Genomic DNA, 23,197 nt, shown 5'->3' with positions numbered 1-23,197 from the left:
TTTAGCCAGGTATCCTGCTTCCAACACAGAGAGAGAAAGAAAAGTGAGGAAGGGAAAGAGAGAGAACGAGGGAGGAAAAGAGAGGGAAAGAGATGTTGAACTGGGGTGGGGGAGGGGGAACGCATGCCCACGCATTCCTGCCCTCTCACTACACTACTGTTAGTGCTCATGGCTCCCGCTAGTGTGCTCTACTTTTGGAGTTGGTGCATGTACAATCATGCCACTGCTGATTTGCCAGTGCAAGATGAAGGGCAGAAGCTGTTTTAACCACTGAAGGTAAAAGTTCATGCTCACATGCTCAGCGGGGCACCACGTAGCTGTGGGGCCCAAGGCAGCAAGCTTGTCCTCCCTTCCCCCACTATAGTAACCAAAAAGGAAACTGTATGACAACAAAGAAAATGAATTAAAGGGATAGGAAAAGCAGGTGTGGGACCTCTGCCAGCACCAACTTCAACAGAGCCTAGTGGAGTGGAAAAATATTTGAAGGTCGCTTCAGAGTCTACAAAATAGGGTTCCCTTCCGGGTAAGGCTCCACTACTGTCAAGGGAATCACCAGGACTGCCATAACCTGGTTTATGAGGTAAGATAACTCGTCCCAACCATACAAGCACAATACTAGAAATACATAGTCCTTATATCTGGTAGCGCTATACAAATGCTTATAATAATAATAATTAGGAGAGACCCTCTTAGACTCAGGAGGGGAACCCTCCTGGGAAATCTCATCTGTCCCCTATACTCCAACAAGGAACACAGGGGAACCCTGGATGGACCAGTTACTTTCAGCACCTCAGGGGACATAGCCGCTTTATCTAGGGACTAGGGTTCCTGAGGGCTCCTAGGACCCGACCCTTGAGATGGCTTCCCACTGACCATAGCCCTGGAGTCCTAAGGGTGCTTGCCTAATATATGAGTTAGAAGGGCTGAAAAATGGAGACCCTAACGGGACCCTTGCGCTCCCAGATGCACCCTTCCCCAATGCAGGAAGCCTACCCACCTTGGATTGTGTGTCCAAAATGCAGAGCCATGGCTACTGAATTAGCTCTGCCACAGCAGGAACAGAATTCTGAGTTCCTGGTCCTAGGAGAAATCCTGGGTGCTCTCCCCAGCATTTGTCTGAATAGCAATGCTATCCCTGTTGCAACAGAGCAAAATAAGCCCACTACTATGCTTGCATGCTGGAACCCGCAGATTCCACTATGCCAGATGCCCAACGTAATAAGAGCTCTAGAGGGAGGGCAGGGGGAAATGGAGGGGGACTTACCTGTAAGCAGCACTGTATACAGAGTGGAAGCCCATAGCCAAGGCTGTATACAGAGTGGAAGCCTATGGGCTCTAGGTTGTGAAGGAGGAAACCAATAAACCTCCTTGACCTCAACCATTCATTTGGCCATGGCTAAGATACTGGGAGGGAGCTCCCAGTGAGACTTCAACCATGGAGCCAAGGGCTCAGAGAATCTGGCCCAAAAGCTAAAAGAAATAACAAAAGAGATCCTGCTGCACCAGTCCACTTGCATCATCTGCCGGAGACAGAGAACTACTGGGAGGTTCCTAGTTGCACCATTCCTTATCTTGGTGATGTCATTGAAATCTTCTAATCTCTGCCTCCATCTGCTGGTAAGGGAGACATAATCTATGGGTCTGGGTTGGTCTAGCAGGATAAGAAAATCACTACTTTCTGGTACCTCATTTCGTTCCACTCTAAATCAACAACAATGACTAGACTAAAACCGTTTCTGCCTCTCTGGGAAATTGCTATGCAGTGTACAACTACAAGGCAGTGTGTAAAGACACATACCATGTAAGTGATAGAAGGAACAATTTGGAAGTGCTAATAAAGGTTGAACAATGAGGTCCTGACTGCAAACAACAACTAGTAAAACAGGTTCATCAAAAACGGATGGGCTGAAATGTCCTTCCCAGTTGTGCACATAAGCCTGGACTGTGCCCTAGTCCCTTCCTAGAGACAGGTACATTGAATTCTTTTGTCATTACTTTGAAATCTCAATTCAGAACTACCTTTTGTGTCTTATTAATTAATTAATTTGCTTGCTACATTTGTACCCCACATTTTCCCACCTATTTGCCGGCTCAATGTGGCTTACATTATATTACAAAAAATATAGTTATGAACAGAATAAGAGGTTTGTTCTAAATTAACATATTACTATGTAAGAAATAAGGAAGATATGTCTGTAGAATAATTTACATAACACATAATAAAAAGCAATAATATATGATGACCAATAATGATAATATGGCTAATATAATCAATTCAGAGGGATCAGTAGGTGATTGGTTTAGATATAGAATAATCAAGTTCTTAAGGAGGATTCTTATTGTAAGTTTCTTTGAACAAGTGCGTTTTCAATAATGTCCATATCTGCAAATGATTTTTTTAAAATCTGAAGCCACAGTGCTATGATTCCACTTTCCAAGAACTTAACCTAGTTTCTGTCTTTTTTTTTTTTTCCAATTTAAAGTTTTTATTGAGAGCTTAACATACATAACACCTCAAAATACTGAACACATATTACATTCCTTGTTGAACATTATTCCTCCAAAGTCAACATTTACATATATGAGTGCATATTTCTCTTTTCTACCTCCCCACTCTCCGTTTTTATCCCCCCTCCTCCCTTCCTTGATCTGTTTATTCCCCTCCCCCCTCCCTCCCTTTCCCACCCAACCTAACTCCCTTCCCTTCCCCTGAACATAGTAACTTAAACTTTACATTTCACCCAGTATGTTATCCAAATGTACCCACTCCTCAGCATCTAATTTTAATCGCCCCAGTCTGCGATCTGTTAATTTCTCCATCTCGGCCACTATTTTAATTTTTGCTGCCCATTGCAGTCCAGTCGGTCCCAGTTTCGATTTCCAATGAAAGGCTATAAGGGACTTCGCTGCCGCCAGACTTATGCGTTTTACTCGTCTGTGCCACTTCAAACCCTTTCTGTTCCCTCCCCCCAGGAGGCACCATTTAGGATCACAGGGGAAATCACCCTTCAGTACTCTAGTGAGAGAGCTTGCGACTTCTGACCAAAAAGTTTGGAGGACAGTACATGACCACCATATGTGCCAATATGTTCCCACTGCTTTTCCACACCGCCAACACTGATCATTCGCGTCAGGATACATCTTTTTCACACGGTCTGGCGTGTAATACCATCTGCTTAATACTTTATATGCATTTTCTTTTATCAATACACATATTGACGCCTTATTCACTTCCCCGCATATAGATTTCCATTCATTCTCACTCAGCTCACTCCCTAAATCTCGCTCCCACTCCCTCATATATGGGAATTTAATGAACTCTCCCCCCCTTAAATGGCGATAAAACAGAGTTATACCTTTCCCCCTTTTGCTCACATAACTCCATGTGTCTTCAAAGGTCTCCGCCTTCTCCATTGCAGGACTACCCCATCCCTGCTTACCCACAAAATGTTTAACTTGCAAGTAGGCAAATATATCTGTCTGTGTTAATCCGTTTGTTTCCTGTAACTCCTCAAAGGATCTAATTTCCCCTGAATCTAATAAATCACTGAATTGGACCAATCCCCTGTGTGCCCACCCTGCAAATCCCCTACCCTGTCTTCCCGCCGGAAAGCTAGGCTCCTGAGTGATTAATGCCTTGGTGGATAATATTCTCGTTCCTCTCAACTTATCCCTTTGTGACCCCCAAATCTTTAACAAATGGATGATGAATGGATTCCTCGTTATAAGTTTATAAGTTTTAACAGGTATGGAAGCCCATAATACTCCCTTTAAAGAGTATCCCTTTACAAAATACTGTTCCAACCTTATTAATGCTGTCTCATCTCCCCCACTCCAATCCGTCATAAATTTTAATTGAGCCGCCTCATAATACCATAGTAAATTGGGAACACCTCTACCCCCTAGATCCACTGCTCTCCACATGATCTTCCTAGAAAGTCTGGCCCCCTTCCCTCCCCAAATAAACCGGAATATTTCAGATTGTAATCTAAATATCTCTCCCTTCGGGACTAAGATTGGCAAGGTTTGAAAAAAGAATAATAGCCGAGGGAGCAGATTCATTTTTATTGCTGCTATCCTGCCCCACCATGATAGCCAGCCATGTTTCCATTTACTTAGATCTCTCCGTAATTCTCTAAACAGTGGGATATAATTCAGTAAGTATAATTGAGACAAATCCCTCGGTATCTGAATTCCCAAATACCGAAAGTGCCCTGCTGCTTTTTTAAATGAGTAGGACTCCAGCAAACTATTTACCTCGCTGTCTGAGAGAGTTATCCCCATTAGTTCAGATTTATCATAATTAACTTTAAAGCCAGACATCCCCCCATATCTATCCAATTCCCGTTTAATAATAGGTAGTGTCAATAATGGATACCCAACATAAAACAAGACATCATCTGCAAATAATGCTATTTTATGCTCTGCATCCCCTATCCTCGCCCCTTTAATATCTGCTAGATTTCGCACCCGTTGTGCCAGAGGTTCAATAGAGATTGCAAACAGTAATGGGGATAGAGGGCAACCTTGCCGTGTCCCCCTTTGAATCGTGAACTGTCCTGTGTAACCCCCATTCACTTTTATTCTGGCTACAGGTGATTTATATAGGCATTGCAACCATCCCACAAATCTCTCTCCAAATCCCATTTCACTCATCACCTCCCATAAATAGTTCCACTCAACCCTGTCGAATGCCTTCTCGGCATCCGTTGTCAAAAAAGCCAGCGGCTCTTTACTTTGTTGTGTCCCCCAAAGGATATGTAATGATCTCCTTATATTATCCACCACCTGTCTCTTGGGCACGAAACCAGCTTGATCTTCATTTATCAGATACGGCAGCACTATCCCCAGCCTATTGGCCATTATCTTGGCTAAGATCTTAATATCCACGTTTATCAGGGATATCGGTCTGTATGAGCCACACACTCCTGGATCACGCCCCGGCTTTAACAGAACCGATATCCCCGCCTCGTGCATGCTAGGTGGAAAAGATCCGCCTGTCAAACCACTGTTCCCCACTCTGCACAAGACAGGCACCAGTTCCTTAGAGAAAACCTTATAAAATTTTGCCGTGTACCCGTCAAGTCCCGAAGCCTTCCCTCCTTTTAAATTTTTAATTACTTCAAGCACTTCTTTATGATTTATGGGTTGCTCCAGCATCTCCCTTTGTGATCCTGATAACTGCCGGAGTCCCAACTCCTGCAAATATTGTTGTATTTCCCCTCTGGGAACCTCCGCCCCCTTCGTATACAAAGTCGTATAGTATTGCACAAATTGGTCACGTATAGCCCTATCACTGTACAAAGGAATCCCTCCCTGTCCCTTAATCATTGATATTGTACTTTTAACCTGACGTTGCTTAAGAAAGCGGGCTAGCATAGTACTTGATTTATTACTAAATTCAAAGAATTTCTGTTGCATGAGATGCCTTCTAAATTCCATTTTCCCGACCTGCATTTTTTGTAATTCAGCCCTACATTCTATTAAACTTTGTAAAGCCTCTAAATTGCTTCCCTCCTGATGTTCCGCCTCTAATTGTGCTAATCGTTCTCTAATCTCCAATTCCCTAGTTTCGCGCTCCCGCTTCCGGATTGCTCCATTTTTAATGAGGCGTCCCCTTATTACCACTTTAAGAGCATCCCACAGGCTCCCATCCGACACCTCACCCGTATCATTAAATTCCATATATTCTTTTATGGCCCCCCGGATCTCTGTACAGATCTTATCATCCCCTATTAATGATTCATTCAACCTCCAGTAGGTAGATTTTGTTTCTTGCCCTAGATCTGAGAATTTGATCCATACCGGGGCATGGTCAGAAGCATGAATGCTCTCCACTTCTGTTTCTCCTACCCTTTCCCATAGGGAGCGGCTAACCCATAGCATATCAATTCTTGTGTAGGTCTGTTGTGCATGTGAGTAGAATGAAAATGTTCGTTGCCTAGGATGTTGCAGCCTCCATGCATCAAGGAGATCTAACTCCTTAATTAAAGCCTTTAGCTTATTTCTTTGCGGTTGGAGATTGTCTCCTTCTCCCTTAGAATGATCTAGCCCTGCCCAAGTCATATTGAAATCCCCTCCCATTATTACCCTGCCTGCTGCGAACTGGGCTAATTCTTCTCGAAGAGATTCAAAAAATTGTCCCTGCCCTGTGTTGGGAGCATATAGGTTTATAATTGTTACTGTCTGATTGTATAATTTCCCCTTTATCGCTATGCATCTCCCCTGTGTCTCTGTGTACTTCTCTTCCATGTGAAATGGAACTCCCTCTCTTATATATGTAGCCAGGCCCCCCATTTTGCCTCCCCGTGGATCTGCCAGTGCATAATAATTACTAAAATTTTTCTGTTGCAGCAACCTTTGATCTTTCTTTTGTATGTGTGTTTCCTGGAGCATAATAATATCCCACTTTAGACGCCTGAGTTCATTAAAAATAATACTTCTTTTCCCTGGGTTGTTTAAGCCATTAACATTCCATGTACCCATCCTGACCCCTTCCCCCCTCCCCCCCTTCCCTGTCTTCAACCGGCCTCCCTCCCGTCCTGCCAGTTAGGTCCTGAAGGAAGTGTGTCAACTACTGGGTGCCACTGTGTTCCCGCTTATCTCATTCAATCTCACCCATCCAAACATCCATCCTCCATGCGTTCACCCTTGCCACAACATTTCCTATATTTGAGTCTTAACATTCCCAAACCCACTTCAACAGCTTAATCCTCCCCCCTAATTTTGTCCATTGCCTTCCAGTTTGATCTCCTTGCGCTGGACTGACTGCTCTGGATAGTGCTGTTCATCTCCTGCCTCTTCCAACTGTCGTCCATCTCGATTGCGGCCTGGTCCCAGATCCTGATGTCTCTCCTTTCGACCTCTGTTCCTCTGCCGGAAGATCTTTACATCCCAAGTCTAGCAATGCTCGCCACGCTCCCTCCGTGGTCTGACATTTTTTGGATTGATTGCCCATAGTGAATTGCAGTCCAAAAGGGTAAAGCCATCTGTACCTTAAACCCTTCTGCTGTAGATAAGTTGTCACCATCTTAAAGTCTCTTCTTCTTATCAAAGTCGCCTGCGCCACATCTTGAAAGACTTTAACACTGCAGTTCTTCCATGCTATGTCTCCCATGCTTCTTGCTTTTTTCCATATCAGTTCCTTCACTTGAAACTCGTGAAAGCAGACTATAATGTCTCTGGGTACTTCTCCTCTACGAGGACCAAGACTTCTGTGCGCCCTATCCAACTGCACAGTTTCCAGTCTATGCTCTGATTGGGAGTTCTCCCCCGAATTTGAAATGAATGCACACAATTCCTGAATTACTTTTATACAGTCCCCAAATTGATCCTCCTCAGGGATCCCTTTGAATCTCAAATTACCTCTCCGTGATCTGTTCTCAAGATCTTCCATCTTCAGTTCTAACTCCATTCTGATTCTTTTTTCCTCTTTGAGGGTAGCTTGAACAGTTTGTAGCTCCTCTCCCATTGCCTCAAGGTTTTCCTCATTTAGGGCCACTCTGTTCCCGATCTCTTGAATTTCTCCTCGTAACTCAGCAACTGCGGCTTGAATTTCTTTTTTTGAGGTTACAACCTCCGTTTTCAGTTCCTGAAACCATTTTGCAACGTCCCTCTTAGTGAGCTCCATTTCGCTCTCTGAGCGCTCTTCGTGCTCCAGCTCCGAGTCCGAGACCTCCGCCGCCATTTTGGCTCCGCGCTTCCCCGCTGTCTTTTCTAGCGCCGCTTCCGCCTCTGTTTTTTCCGCTCTGAAGTGGTATTTCTCCAGCTTTTTTCGGGTCGTCATGTTGCCGGACCTTAGCTGATGCTTCAGTGACGCGATTTTCCTTAATTTCTCAGGTGAGATCTTATTTATTATCGAAGCACCTCCGGAGCTTCTCTTTCATGCGGCCATCTCCAGTGATGACGTCACTTCCTCCTCCTACTTCAAATTTTTTATTGAAAACAATTTTGGAAGTTACAACAAACGTATCAAGAAATATCAAGAGGGAGACACATCACAACATGACTGCACACTGTCAAGACAATAACTATCTCCCAAATTCAAGGTAAACTTTCCGCTACTCACACCATTCTACACGTACAATTTTATAACCCCTTCATATCCTCCCCAACTCCCTCCCACCACCCTATTTTGTATAACCCCCCCACCCCTTTAAAGAATTCTTAATAACTGGTCCAAACGCGTCCATTCTTCCGCAGTAAGATCATAGCATCCGATTCTGCGATCTGTCAACTTCTGCTTTTCTTTTTCATGCTGCTGCTGGTGCAAGAACCCTGTTCAAGAAGGCCTACCTTCCAGTCGTTACTTAGTTTACTTAATATCTGTTACAGCAAATATATGTACCTTAATAATTTTATATTTTATTATCTTTGTTGTTTTGGACGATACGTTTATGATCACAATTTTTACTATGACATTGTTTATTGATATTGTAGCATACCCTTGTTATTGTGTAAGCCACATTGAGCCTGCAACTAGTAGGAAAATGTGGGGTATAAATGTGTTAAATAAATAAATAAATTTTTCTATGGCCTCTCAGAGACTCAAATTCTTAAGTCTTTAGTATGACCAGTGCTGCAGCATCTCTTATCATTCTTTCCAAAAAGTACAACTATATTGTCACTAATTTTCTGAGGCTTCACTGGCTCTTCTCATTTTAGAGTCCAGTAATGAGTCCTGTCATCATCTATGGCTTATTTCTATTAATAAACTCCTATTTCTATATCTTTTTAACTTTTTCCCTTCCCTTTACCAGTGAGCTTGAATTTTAGCTTGATCTATTTGAAACGTACAGTATTATGTTGTGTTCTAAATTCATACTCTATGTTTGTTAAAAGGAATTTGCACAAGATTTGCCTGAAACAGCGATAAACCAGATGGTCTTAAAAAAACTACCTATAGCATTGCAATATCAGCTTGTCAGCTAATAAAAATATATTTTAATGTGGATACGAACTGTTCATTAACTGCTTTAAGCAAAGCATATTCTAGCACTGCTTAAATTAATTCAGTCATAAGATACAGTTTTAAGCATTTTTGTGTGTTTAGAACTGCAAATCACCTAGCTGAGATGACAGTGGATGGTTTAAAAATTATTTGCAATTAGCTAACACAAACTGCAGCTGAGCACGGCTTCTACGATTATAAGTGATGCGTCCCTGAAGACTTTGATGACCATCTGCATAAATTGTGCTTTTCCATTGTACTTCTTGTGCACACACCTCAATTTTGTAACTAGCAGAATGATAATTCGGCAGGACATCATTGTCCTGGTGTCCCTAAGAGCTGTGATAGATGTCCTGGGAGAATGGCTTAAGACTAAGAGTTGTGTCCCGGCTGGCGTGACATTAGAGATTGATGGATTTTGACTGTACACACAGAAGGGCATCTCTCCAGTGATAGAGAAGGCCAAGGCTCCCACTGGGAATAAGAAAGCCAAATAAGGGTCTTTATATACCAAACTGTAACGAGATAGTCATAATAATCCACACGTCTCAAGATACTGGAGGAGTTACAATCAAAGAATATGCAGATAGCAATCAAAAACAGTGATATGGGCATAAAAGCAGAGTATTAAGGTTCAGTTTTTCCATCCATATTGAGCACAATACAAAGCTCAAACATAGAATCTTCTCTAGTAAGCAAACAAAACCTTAAAACCACAATTTTCTCTTAGGTAATGACTTATTGGCTAGAAATCCAAGGTACACAGGAAGATCAAGATTTTACTGTACATTTACAGAAACTTCATTTATAAAATGTTATTAAAAATAGAATAAGGGAAAGAAAAAGAACATCAATTAAAGACAAACTCTGAGGAAATAGTCTGCAGATCCCATAATATACTAGAGCAATTTGTTTGAGTACTATTGATTCTATTTGCCTTGTTCCCATTTACTGGCTTCTAGTAAATGAACTGTCTATAAATTATTAGTATTTTTTCTTCCCTAACATTCAATGTGTTTTGGAGCAATTTTAGACTCTTTCAGCACTGGTTTATTACCACTTTAGTCTGTACAAGGGCAGGCTAAGGAGAAAGGCAGGAAAGACGGCAGTGTTATGATATTCAGTTTTATATATCTTAGGGCCCTGTTTACTAAGCTGTGCAGATGCCCATAATATTCCTATGAGTGTCTACACTGTTGGCACACACTAATTTTTAGCACACACTAAAAACCCTAGCGTACCTTAGTAAACAGGATCCTTAAAATTTCTAGTTTGAAGATTCATAAAAAGAAGATGCATTTAAAAAAGAGCACTCAACAAGGAAAGACAAGCAGAAAAATAAATTGCAAAGAACATGGAACATTGAAAATAAACCTTATTACGGATAGACATGCTTAGCACTCCATGACAATTGCCCAGCGTGCATCCTGTGCCATGTGGGTGGTCAAACCTGTGGTCTTTGCAAAACCACAAAGATGTGGGACCAAAGTAAAGCAGAGAGATAAGTGCCCTGAAAGAGCAACAGGGCCATGGGCAGAATGGGAAAAGGGGAAGAGTGTTGGGCTTGAATGACAGATTGGAAGAGTGATGGGGAAATTTTTTTCACAAAAATAAAAACATTTACAGCAAATTTCCTAAATATGACCCTATCTGGGGAATGATGACTAAAGTGTCAGATCAAAATGCCTATAAGCAGTCTGGAAAAGTTACATGTTTGAACTTCTGTAACTCAAATTGTTTGTTCTAACAGATTTCATTAACCCCTCCCCCCTTTTTTTGTTTTGGGCACATATATCTCCTAACTGGGCACCCACAGAATACTAGTACTTTCACAGGTAAGTGTACATTTGTGCACATTACTGCTTGCTAGGCACTTAAGTGCTATTCTGTAAGGGTGCATGTAAATGCAAAGAGTGTACCTGCATGAGGGGCATTCACAGGAGAGGAGCAGGGGAAAGCCATGGGCGAGGTTGCCAATTATATGCATGTGACTTACAGAATACAGTATATTATGTATGCCCTTGCAGTATTTATCTGCCCTCAGGTCTATGACTGGTGTAAATGTGGGCACATAAATGTTAGGCTTGCCAATGTCGGGTTACAAAAGTATTCTATAATTAAATCTGGGTGTCTGGATACCATTATAGAATAGGCTCTCACTGTGTGACACTGGGGCACCTAAGTGGCAGTGACCAGAAATAGACTTGCCTCCATGATGTATTACACATCAACTGTGTGTGATAAACTAAAGAATCTGGCCATAAGCACAAAATTTATGATAGAATGGTGGTCACTTTCGAAGCCCTACTGGTTACTTGAACATGCAAATCAGCATTTTAGATGTGTATATCACATACACATCTAAATCCCAGTTGTAAAAAGCCATGATATACAATGTCCAAATCATGAATACGTGCATATTGTAAGGGGGTAAAATCTGGGTTTCTTTGGGCAGGAGGGTGGGGGCTAAAATTGTATAATTAGTTCTTACCTGTAATTCCCTTTCCTCGAGTCTTACTAGACCAGTCCAGACCTATGTGTTATGTCCCCTATCAGCAGACAGAGGCAGAGACTTGAAGATTTTGATGACACTATTAGTTTAACAAATGGTATAGCCACGAATATTAGAAGAAGCAACAGTGAAGAAAATAAGAAGCAACACAAGCACTTGCAAGTCAGATGCAAAGCATTAATAAAAAAGGCTAAAAGAGAATATGAAGAGAAACTTGCCTCAAAGGCTAAAGCTAACATTAACAACTTTTTCAGATACATCAGAAGCAGAAAGCCTGCGAGGGAGTCCAATGGCCCGTTAGATCATGAAGGAGCAAAAAGGGTGTTCAGGGAGGACAAGGCCATAGCGGAGAAACTGAATGAATTCTTTGCTTCAGTCTTTACAGAAGATGTAAGATGTGCCAATACTGGAAATGGTTTTCAAGAATGATGATGCGGAGGAACTGAAAGAAATCTAAGTGACCCTAGAAGATGTATTGAGCCAAGTTGACAAATCAAAGAGTAGTAAATCACCTGGACCGGATGACATACATCCAAGGGTAGTCAAAGAACTCAAGAATGAAATTGCTGATCTGCTGTTAGTAATATGTAACCTGTCGTTAAAATCATCCATAGTACCTGAAGATTGGAGAGTGGCCAACGTGATGCCGATTTTTAAAACGGGTTCCAGGGGTGACCCTGGAAATTACAGACCAGTAAGCCTGATGTCAGTGCTGGGCAAAATAGTGGAAACTATTATAAAAAATAAAATTACAGAACACGGAGACAAACATGGTTTAATGGGACAGAGTCGGTTTAATGGGACAGAAACAGCATGTGCTTAGTTGAGGGCAGTCTTTCCTTACCAACTTGCTTCATTTCTTTGAAGGTGTGAATAAACATGTGGATAAAGGTGAGCTGGTTGATGTAGTGTATCAGTGATGAGAGACTCCTGAGAAAACTAAAAAGTGTCATGGGATAGGAGGCAAGGTTCTGGTGTGAATTAGGAATTGGTTACTGGACAGAAAACAGTGGAGTGCCGCAGGGATCAGTACTGGGACCGGTGCTACTTAACATATATTTATAAATTACATGAAAATCGGAACAGCAAGTGAGGTGATTAAATTTGCAGACAACACAAAACTATTCAAATTGTTATTTAAAACACGTGCAGACTGTGAAATACTGCAGGAAAACCTTAGGAAATTGGAAGACTGGGCATACAAATAGCAGATAAAATTTAATCTGGACAAATGCAAGGTGGAAAGAATAATCCAAATCATAATTACCTAGGGTCCACCTTGGGGGCCAGTGCTCAAGAAAAAGATCTAAGTGTCATTGTAGATAGTAGATAATATGCCGAAATCGTTTGCTCAGTGTGCGGCAGTGGGGGGAAAAAAAACAAACAGGATGCTAAGAATTATTAAGAAAAGACCGAAAATACTATAATGCCTTTGTATTGCTCCACAGTGCATTCAGGTCTGGTTGCCATATCTCAAAAAAGATATAGTGGAATTAGAAAAGGTTCAAAGAAGAGCGACCAAAATGATAAAGAGGATGGAACTCCTCTCATATGAGGAAAGGCTAAAGAGATTAGGGCTCTTCAGCTTGGAAAAAAGAAAGACGAGGGGAGATATGATTGAGGTGGTGTAAATCCTGAGTGGTGTAGAACGAGTAGAAATACTCATTCCAAAAGTACAAAGACTAGGGGACACTCAAGGAAGTTACATGGAAATACTTTTAAAACAAATAGGAGGAAATATTTTTTCACTCAACAAATAGTTAAGCTCTGGAACTCTTTGCCGGAGGATGTGGTAACAGCGGTTAACATATCTGGGTTTAAAAAAGGTTTGGACAAGTTCCTGGAGGAAAGGTCTACAGTCACCCACCTGTTAAATTTTTTTCTAATGAATCCCAGAAACTTTCCTTGTTATTTTGAGAAGATGTTTTCAAGGAAGATGCTCACATTCAGAATTTGTCCATAGAGAAAGAGAAAAACAGACAGCCCAGATCAGTGAACAACTTTCTCCCAAGTTCTATCCCCAAATGAAATCCCTTAGTCATGAACGGCGCTCGAAGTGTTGAGTGCCGTTCATGAGCATCTTCCTTGAAAACATCTTTTCAAAATAACAAGGAAAGTTTCTGGGATTTATTAGAGAAAAATATAATAAGTGGATGACCCTATTTGATGTATGAGACTCCTGATGCAGGCCTATCCGGCCGAAACACAGTTGTGTCAAGTCTAGAATCAACTGCTTAATCCAGAACTATCTGCAATAAACTGTTTTTATTGACTAGCATGAAATGTTGCCACAATTTAGGTTTCTGCTAGGTACTTGTGACCTGTTGGAAACAGGATACTGGGCTAGATGGACTATTGGTCTGAGCCAGTATGGCTACTCTTATGTTCTCAACAGAGACCAAAACAAGAAAAAAAACAAGAGAACAAATCTGAACTCAGAATGGAGGCCCCATAGGGTTACCTTTGCAAAGCTGACTATATACAGACAGGTGGCAGAGCTAGGACACAGGAACCTATAGATTCTCTCAATCTTCCAGGATGGGTCCTAGACTAGTCTAGCAGGACTCAAGGAAAGGAAATTAACAGGTAAGAAAAAATTTCACCATCCTTACCATTCCACTACATCAGTCCAACAGATCTGGACATTATGCGGGTGCCAGCTGATACTCAGAGTTGGTACCAATGTTCCCTCTAAGCTGAGCAGGAGTCTTCCAACTGCACTGCTGTCATTTTTTTAGAAGGTGACCTTTGACCCTTGAAGGCAGCTTGTAAACTTATTTCAATATCTATTTGATGTTTATATACCACTGTATCCCCTAAAAGGGTTCACCACGGTTTACAGTAAATCAATAAACACTTTCCTTGGAATTACAGCAGCAAATACAACATTTTCCATAGAATTATAACCGTTTTACATGAGCCATCCCATATTAGCTATCAGAAAAATTTGTCGGTTTCAAGTAAGACAGCAAATAGGAATGTTTTCAACTTTTCTAAAAGTGAAATAGGAGAGTTTGAGGTATATTACAGTAGGTAAAGAATTCCAAAATGGGATGACCATATAAAAACAGGACTGAGCACAGGGTTTCAATGTATCAAACAATGACAACTAGATCCTTTTTCTGGGTGGTTACACCTAGTGTGGAACCTTGCATCACATAACTATAGTTTTGGTTCCTCTTTCCTCAGTAATTTTGTTCTTTATAATAGTCTATATCATTTTGCCTAGCACTGATGTCAAGTTTACTGGTCTATAATTTTCTGGATCACCTCTGCAATCCTTTTTAAAAATTGGCTTTACATTGGCCACCCTCCAATCTTCTGGTACCATGTTTGATTTTAAAGCTAAATTAGATATTACTAACAATAGCTCTGCAAGTGCATTTTTCAGTTCTATCAGTTCTGGGATATATACCATTCGGTCCAGGTGATTTGCTACTCTTTAATTTGTCAGTGTGCCCCATTAACATCTTCCAGGTTTACAGAGATTTGTTTCAGTTTCTCTGACTCATCAGCACTGAATACCATTTTTGGCATTTTCCCCACATCTTCCTTGGTGAAGACTGAAGCAAAGAATTCATTTAGTCTCTCCAGCAGTAAAATGGCTGATTTTCTATTTTTTTGTATTAATGGCCATGTACTGTCACCATTAAAGCGAAGCCATTAAAATCAATGACTACATGAGCCCTTACCGCCATCCATTTTGTAGCACACAGTAACTGACTAGTACAGAAATACCCATTCTCTGCCCACCGACATATCCCCTCTATAGAATATACATTTTTAGCACGTGGTTTGTGTGCACAGATTGGGATCGTATGCGGGAAGCTTAATAAAAGGACCCCTTAATTGGTTACTCAAATATCTACTCTACTATCTGAAATGTATGATCACTACTGCTCATCACAAATCACTCTCAAACACAGAAATCAGAACTCCAGTGTAAACTATATATTTCCCAAGAACACGCAAAAACCGCTAATATGAGACATCTTGAAGGTATTAATAAAGAGGAAATCATTAAACATTCTGGTTTCTGTGAAAACAAATACTTTTTATCTTGCAGCACAACAACACAAATGGAATGAAAACTGGAAATGTGTTGCACACTCTTACCCAAATGGATCACCAACAACAAGGAATGCAACATCTGTAATATCAGCATCCTTCAAAATCTCATCAGCTTCTTGTTCTACTGTTTCTCGGTCAGCGAGAGTCAATTTGGTGCCATAAAATTCCTCCTGCACACAAAAATAGAAGAAAATAATGAAATGTGTTCTTACATGCCAATTTCCTTTTCTGGAGTCCCGCTAGACCAGTCAAACTATTCCAAAAAGATGGATTATATCTACTAGGGCTAAATTCAAGTTTTATTTAGGATTTACTAATCCACCTATCAGGGTAGCTGTCTAGGCGGTTTACATACTAAAAGTTACATTTTAGAGACTTAACATACATATATGAAACAATACATGAAAGACAAAGGGAAGGAGGTAGAACTACAAAGTATATAGGAAAAAGGAGGGGGAAGGGGAGTCACGCATGGTCTCTCTCCACGGTCACTGGGGAGAGGGCAGGGGGCTAACTATATTTAAAAAAAAAAAACCCAGAAAATAAAGTAAAAAAAAATTAGGAGAATGCGTCCACAAAAAAAGTTCAGTTTTGAATTGTTGAAGGGAGATTTGGTGGCAAAGTGAGTGAGGTAATTTATTCCAGTGTTCTGGGCCTTGAACGGAGAAAATTGATTTCCAAGTATGTTCATGTATAATGTCTTGGAAGGATGGAATAACCAACAGGTGTTGAGATAATGAGCAAAGACGTTTCTTTTTGGCAATAACCACTGACACAAGCAGCATTCTTAAAAAATATTTCCTTAAGAAAAATTCCTAACATGAGCATTGTGGAAGTATGTGTACATTGAAAAATAATATGCCTATGATGATTTTTATATAAGTACAAGTACATAGGATCTTTAAGGGAGAGGAAGGGATAGTAGATGGCATGGATCACCATATGGTCTTTATCTGCCTTCATTTTTCTATGTTTCTACCATACCAGCATACAGAGGCAGAAAACCTGAGCCTTTTTAGTAATATCACCAGCATAAGGAATGGTGCATGGAACTTGCCCGTATGTTAATGTCAACGCTCATAACTAAACTTAGAACAAAGAAATGTGGAAAGCATGTGGAACATGGCTCATAGAATTCTTTCCAACCCCTCTGCATGCAAATTCATGCATATGTTATAGAGGGATTGATGGGTATATGTCCATGCTTGGATGTGTGGGGAGACAGGGAGTATATTTGAGTGTGTATGTGCCTACTATGTGTCTATGATCAAAAGAGGAAATGAGAGGGGAAGGCAGCTTGAAAGGTGTAATTCACTAACCAGAATGTTACAGTGAATCAAACTGCTTCTCTGATATAAATGTATTATAGCCTTGTTTTCGGAGAGGGTTCATTTATATCCCACCAGGCGCTGAACTTCACTTCTATAGCACATAAACTATTTCCAGATCACCTCCTCCCTTTCTGTGACTAAGAGCTGCCTTCCAACAATGGAAAAACCAAACAATCCCAAAAAGAGCTGCCTCTCTGCCCCCATTGCCTGGATCCTACTTATAGTCTCCGCTGCTAGTTACAATCAGTGCAAGCAGGGAAGACTCACTTACAGGCCAAATGTTTAAAATCTAGCGCTGGCGTTAGTGTGCTCAGCATGATCAGAGGGCACTAGCACAGGGAATAGTGTGCAAGCCAGAGATGGCTGCAAATAGCATTAAAATATAGTTAGATAGTTAATGACCTCATTTGCATCTATTTCCTCACATGTTCAGAGAAACAGTGCACAGAAAAACAATGCCCTAACGCTGGAAACTTAACGCCAGCTTGGAGCTGTCATTTGGTTATTTGAAGAGTGGATGTCTCCTTGTTTGGAAAAAACTAGAGTGAAAGCCTGGTTCTTGCTATGCCAGGTGTGTTATTGTAAGGACAGCCTGTGCTTGTGTTTATTTATTAAGATTATGTTCTTTTCATTGTTTTGGTCTTTTTGTGTTAATTTAATACTTTGCTTCCTACACAGCTTTGGGTTGATTCTTTTTAGAGCTGTGTATCATCCAAAACAAATACGCACTCGAACCAGCCACTCAAGCTCAGCATGGGCTACCTGCTCCCCAGTTTGAGTGGGCATGTGCACAAGAGCTATACTTACCACACAGCTCTTGTGCACATGCACCAAGTACGTTCCTCTCCCTTAAGTTTCCAATGCTCAACGCTAATAGCGTGCATATAATTTGCATGACATTAGTGTTCAGATTTTTCCGCACTGTTCACGCACTTCCCGGTGATGGTGGGATGCAACTACATAATTCAGATGGAAGTTTTAAACTCAGAAAATGTCCACGTTAATTATATTTCTACATTCTGCACATTAATATAAAATTCAGCTGACTTCCGAAAAATGCCAGACAGTTGGCAATCCTCACCTCCTGAGTCCTCAGCACATCTCACAGTGCCCACCTAAACATGTAGGCACAAACTATGTGCAAAGTTTGTTACTGGCTTAACGTGGCTCCACCCTCGACAGCAGATGTTACTTGGGAATAGTCATAGTAATCAATAATGAAAACTGTCTGATAGAAATAGTTTTCACAGGAGAATGAACAAGAAAGTAAATGAAACAAAACAGGGAAATATCATTCCTTGTGTGTGCATATGTGTTTGTGTGTATATTAGGGGTGCACCACCAGAAAATTTTCATGTCGTGCCATTTTCTGTATTGTTTCTGGGAGGGTTTTTTTTTTTTGCCATAGGAGCAATGTCATGAAGAGTTAAATGTGCAACTTTTGAAAGAGTAAACACTTGTTTTGACACTATACACAGATCCCCAGATTCTACACAGAATGAGTTAATTTGCGCGCGCAAATCCTGTCGTATTCTGGATTTGCATGTGCAACTTAATTAGTTAACAAGCCAATCAGTGCCAATAATTACCACTTAAGCAACTATTGACACTAATTGTCTGTGACTACAATGTGGAATTATGCCTCAGAAAGAACCAGACAGGTAAGAAAGCTTCCAAGGATTGACTGATATCACACACCGCAAGTTATCCATGTAAATAGAGGGCATCTGAAGAGAGGCACTGACCCCCTTGAGGTCCAGAATGGGATGAAATGTTCTCTCTTTTTTGGTATCACAAAACAGATGGAGTAGTACCCCTGCCCTCATTCCTCCAGGAATTGGCTTGATGGCCGCTAACTGGAGAAGGTGCTGAAGCACGAGAGCAATGATCTCCCTCTTCAGAGCCAGTCCACAAGGCAACACTATAACAGCACTAGAAACAAACTTTGTTAGCTGCAAAGCATACCCCCCTGCAAGACCTACTAGTCTAAGCCTCTGAAGTAACCTGGGCCCACTCCTCGTGGAAAAGGCTGGCCCAGTCCTCAACCTGAACTCCCAGGCCTGCTATTTTTCATTGGGATCCCTTGACTCGTGAGGAAATTATCCTTCCTCTATCCCAGGCCCCATGAAAGAGCTAGTTCAGCCTCCTTTACAACAGTTAAATTCCAGATCCCCCCTTGCCTGTTCAACTGGAATTGGCCCCAATCATTAGAATGAGCCTGGTTCCACCTCACAGAAGGCTATGCTTTGACCTTGAGGAGCCTATGAAGGTTAGCTTCCCCCAGGTCTTTGATCTGTTTCTTCAAGTCCACTACGAAAAGCAACTGGCCATAGAAGGAGCACCTACTCAGGCATGCCTTGGAGGCTAAATCAGCTGACCAACTGAACCTATGAGCCACCACTACCAAGGCCATCAACAGCTGATCCAGACCATGTTGTCCATATGAGCAGCAACTCTGGATCCAGTGAAGCAAGGCCCTCGCCATGTAACCACAGACTACCACTTGGACCCCTAGTGTCAAAGAATTAAATGCCTGCTTAAGGAGAATCTCTACCATCTTGTCTTGGGAGTCCTTAAATGCTAGGCTACCTTCCACTACAACGGTGGTTCTCCAGTGTCGAGGAGGCTGGGAAGGTGGTATATGATGAGAGAGGGGGTCAAGGCTGGGGGGGATGGGTAGGTAGTATATATATCTGAGAGACTGGGTGAAGGCTGGGTGAGCAGTATAAGAGAGGTGATGACTACAGAATGACACAGGGACAAAGTGTGTCTCCGACCTCACCCCACAACAGTACAAAATCTCATTTGTACAAAAAGCATTTGCCTTATCAAAAATAACAGAATTAGTGCAGTGGAGTTCGAATTTGCAGGGATGGGGTGGGGATGTGGACACACTTTGGCCACGTGTCATTCTCTAGCAGTGACCCATGCCATGATATATGAAACAAAGAGGTCATTACTGCTTTGCTTCACCACACCATGTTTCCGAAAGGAAGACTGCTGGTTTGTGGCAGTGATGTGCAGTGGTACCTAAAGACAGTGTTTTCCAACTCTGGTCCTGGAGTATACCTTGCAGTCAGATTTTCAGGATATCCACAATGAATATGCATCAACTTGATTTGCATATAATGGAGGCAATGTAAGCAAATCAAGTGCATGCATATTCATTGTGGATATCTTAAAAACCTGACTGGCAAGAGGTACTTCAGGATTGGACTTGGGAAAACACTGCCTTAAGGGATCCTTATAGAATAGGGAAAGGGAAAAGCTATGGGATTTGATATACCACCTTTATGTGGTTACAATCAAAGCAATTTACATTTTATATACAGGCACTTATTTTCGTATCTTGGGCAATGGAGGGTTAAGTCACTTGCCCAAAGTCACAAGGAGTTTATGCCGCTACACTAGCCACCAGGCTAGTCCTCCATTCCTAGTGTTTAGCTCCAACTCCCACACCTAACTGAAGGCACCAGACTTACATCTGCTGAGACCTGGTGTAAATGCTGGCATCCAAGTTAGGCGAAGTGAGGCAGTATGCTGTAAGTACACATGCAACTTCAAAAGACCTGGATACACCCATGGCCAGACCCCTTTTTGAGTTACACCCTAGTAAGTTAAGCACCATGCCTTATAGAATAGAGCACAGCCAGAAGCGTGCACAACTGCTAAGTGATTCCAATTAAATTCAATAATTGGTTCTTTGTTAGTAATTAAGGGCTTGTCACTCAATTAATTTGGACACACAAATTTGGGTGCCATATATAGAATCCAAGGGATAGAGTTACACCACTCTATGGCTGGCATAAGTGCTGGCGCCTAACTTTTACGAGCATATTTAAGCAGTTACGCTAATATTCTGTAGAAGAAAGGTGCCTATGTTCCTTTACAGAACAGGCCCCTACCAGGCACCCAACTGTAGAATTACCCTCTAATTTACACATAACAATTCTGGTAGCTACAGTGTAACTAGAAAGGGTACAGAGGAGGACAACCAAAATGATAGAGAGGAAGGAACTGCTCTGTGAGGAAAGACTATGCACATTAGGGCTCTTCAGCCTGGAAAACAGACAGCTATGATGCTCCCAAAAGCTAGTCAAAAGTGTAATCTTACAAGGCAGCATCTAGGCTGTTAAGGCACAAAAATATATTAAGTTGTACCTATTTTATAAAGGAACAGGAAATTACACATAGCACTTGTGAGCATGTGCTGGCCTTTCATTTAAGTAGCAGCACCATTTTAGCAGTCCATGTGCTTCTATCTAAAGGCAGCTTTGTGAAAAGCACCAGCGAGTTGAATATGAATAAGGTTTGCAATTTGTAGTAAATTTCTAACTTGATATTTTATGTTGCAGATTTGTACCATACATCATGAGAGAATATGAGATAGAATATGGCTCTCTGTTGCAACACTGAGCTGGAATTACATAGAACAGTAATAAAACCCTGAAAAAGTCAATTATAAGGGTGAAACAGTGGCCCCTTTGGGTTATTAAAAGATAAATGCAACCTTTTTTTTTGCCTAATTCCATAGGAAAGTGAGTGAAAGAGAATTACATTTTCATTGTGTGCTCAGCTCTAATAGTGATTTTAAATTTTATATCATGCTTTTGCACTTTGCATCACAATAAGAAAAATGAAAATTGGAACATTAAAGGACAGACATATTTATAGTCTGTCGATCATGGTTTCTGAGGTCTTTTTCCTCTGTTTTTAAGTAAGATCAAAATATGATGAATATCAGAATAATGTGTGTGTGTTTTGTTTTTTTGAGTACTTACTTTTTATGTATACCACTGGGCAATCTGGTAAGTGTAAAAGATGCTGTTTTACATGTCATCACAGAAAAATATCCCCAAAATGTATTGTTAGCCAAAAAAATAAAAAAGATATAACGATTAATAAGCAAAAACAAACAAAGTCATTTCTGCCCTTTGGCCATGCCAACATAGTATCAAGCTCTGAAAAGCCATGTGTTATTTTGGGAGGAACGGGTATAATTTAATTCTCTATCAATTCGACTTAGTTTAACTCTTCCATCAATAACAATACTAATTTTCACTTGAAAGCCGACCTTCTGCTGGTCCCTGAAATAACTATTTCCTACTGCATTCGCCACTTTTTTTCCCTAGTTTAATGATCTGTGTGCAAACTAATCAGTGGTTTAAATCACACGTTTTATTATTTATGACAACGAAAACACTCCCCTTAAGAAAATATAAACCCACCAGAGCGTCCTTTCCTACAGTAAGTACCGAGGTATATGCTTCCAGGTACACTCGACTGCATTGCCTTACAATCTCCAGTCCTTTGACTGTAATATCCTTGGCATCTCCTAACCCTAATCCTATTAAATAAAACATTTTTTACATATAGTTTTAATATAAAGTAACAGGATCCTAAAGAGAAAACCTAATTAGTGGAGCTTTTAAGTGACAAGAATAGAAATGGGGGTTTGCCACCCGGGACCTTGCACGATCAACTTTCCTGATGCTCTCTTCAATCATGCCTTGAAAATCGTAAGATCACATCATTCACTGCCGCAGCGCCGCTGCTTCCTTCCGGATCTACTACGCATGCTCTGTGCAGTCATGCAATAAAAGGCGCAGAACTTGTGGTGAATGCAGTACAGGAACAGGAGACATCATGACGTCAAAACGTTGAAGCCACTTAGGTTACTCTATGTTTCCCCTTCCCCAACACAGCCGTCATTCTGCGTACACTCAAAACAAAGCAAACAAGCAAGCTATGAGCTACTGCATTCAGGTTGTCGTTCTTTACTGTTGGTAGCATTTTTATTTAATCTCACTTATATTTTCAAACATGCCAGCTTGTGCAGCATACAGTTATACACAGAGGAAGTACAATAATGGAATAACTTTTCATAGGTAGAGTAATAATTTGTTAGAAATCATAACATTTGGTATTATGATTGCTACAGGCTGTGTATGCTGTTGATATGCTTGGGAGACTATTTGAGTTATGGTGTAGCTCTTCCATCTGGGTGGATATATTTCAAAATACACACAGGAGAAAGAGTTTTGCTGTGCTTTAAGTATTTGGGTGAAAAAAAATTTTTATAGGACCCTTTCTCCAATCTCCTGTTTCACAGGAAATGTGACCAGCTGGAGAGAATGTCTCAAAACATCAAGATAGGATTTTTAGTGTGGGGGTGGGCTATTGAGTATAGAAAACTGCTGCAAATGCCAATGTAACTGCTGTTGTGATATTCCCTCCAGTGCAGTTTGATCTGCAACCCAAGCCTGTTTTAACTTTGTTTCTATAGAAGAAGTTTTTACTATCTTCTTGTGTATGGTGAACTCTTTCTTCTAC

The 23,197-nt window shown here is 41.0% G+C and overlaps 1 protein-coding gene across 2 annotated transcripts in view; it reads right to left on the bottom strand.

The window, feature by feature from the left end:
• DPH5 (diphthamide biosynthesis 5) overlaps positions 1 to 22,414 on the bottom strand; it is a 91,182-nt gene extending 68,768 nt beyond the window's left edge. The window contains exons 1-2 of one of the 2 annotated variants that reach the window (XM_030207105.1): positions 22,120 to 22,414; positions 15,579 to 15,703 (exon numbers count right to left, since the gene is read on the bottom strand). In XM_030207105.1, the coding sequence (XP_030062965.1) occupies positions 15,579 to 15,703; positions 22,120 to 22,227 (233 nt within the window). In that variant the 5' untranslated portion in view covers positions 22,228 to 22,414. Of the gene's footprint in view, positions 1 to 15,578; positions 15,704 to 22,092 lie in introns of both variants that reach the window. The other variant, XM_030207104.1, reaches the window with a different exon arrangement.
• Positions 22,415 to 23,197: the final 783 nt, after the last annotated feature.

Source organism: Microcaecilia unicolor, chromosome 6 (genome assembly GCF_901765095.1).
Source record: "Microcaecilia unicolor chromosome 6, aMicUni1.1, whole genome shotgun sequence".
In the NCBI taxonomy this organism is placed as follows: Eukaryota; Metazoa; Chordata; class Amphibia; order Gymnophiona; family Siphonopidae; genus Microcaecilia; species Microcaecilia unicolor.
Note: the sequence above shows the minus strand (reverse complement) of the source record. Positions and strands in the feature narration are given on the sequence as shown.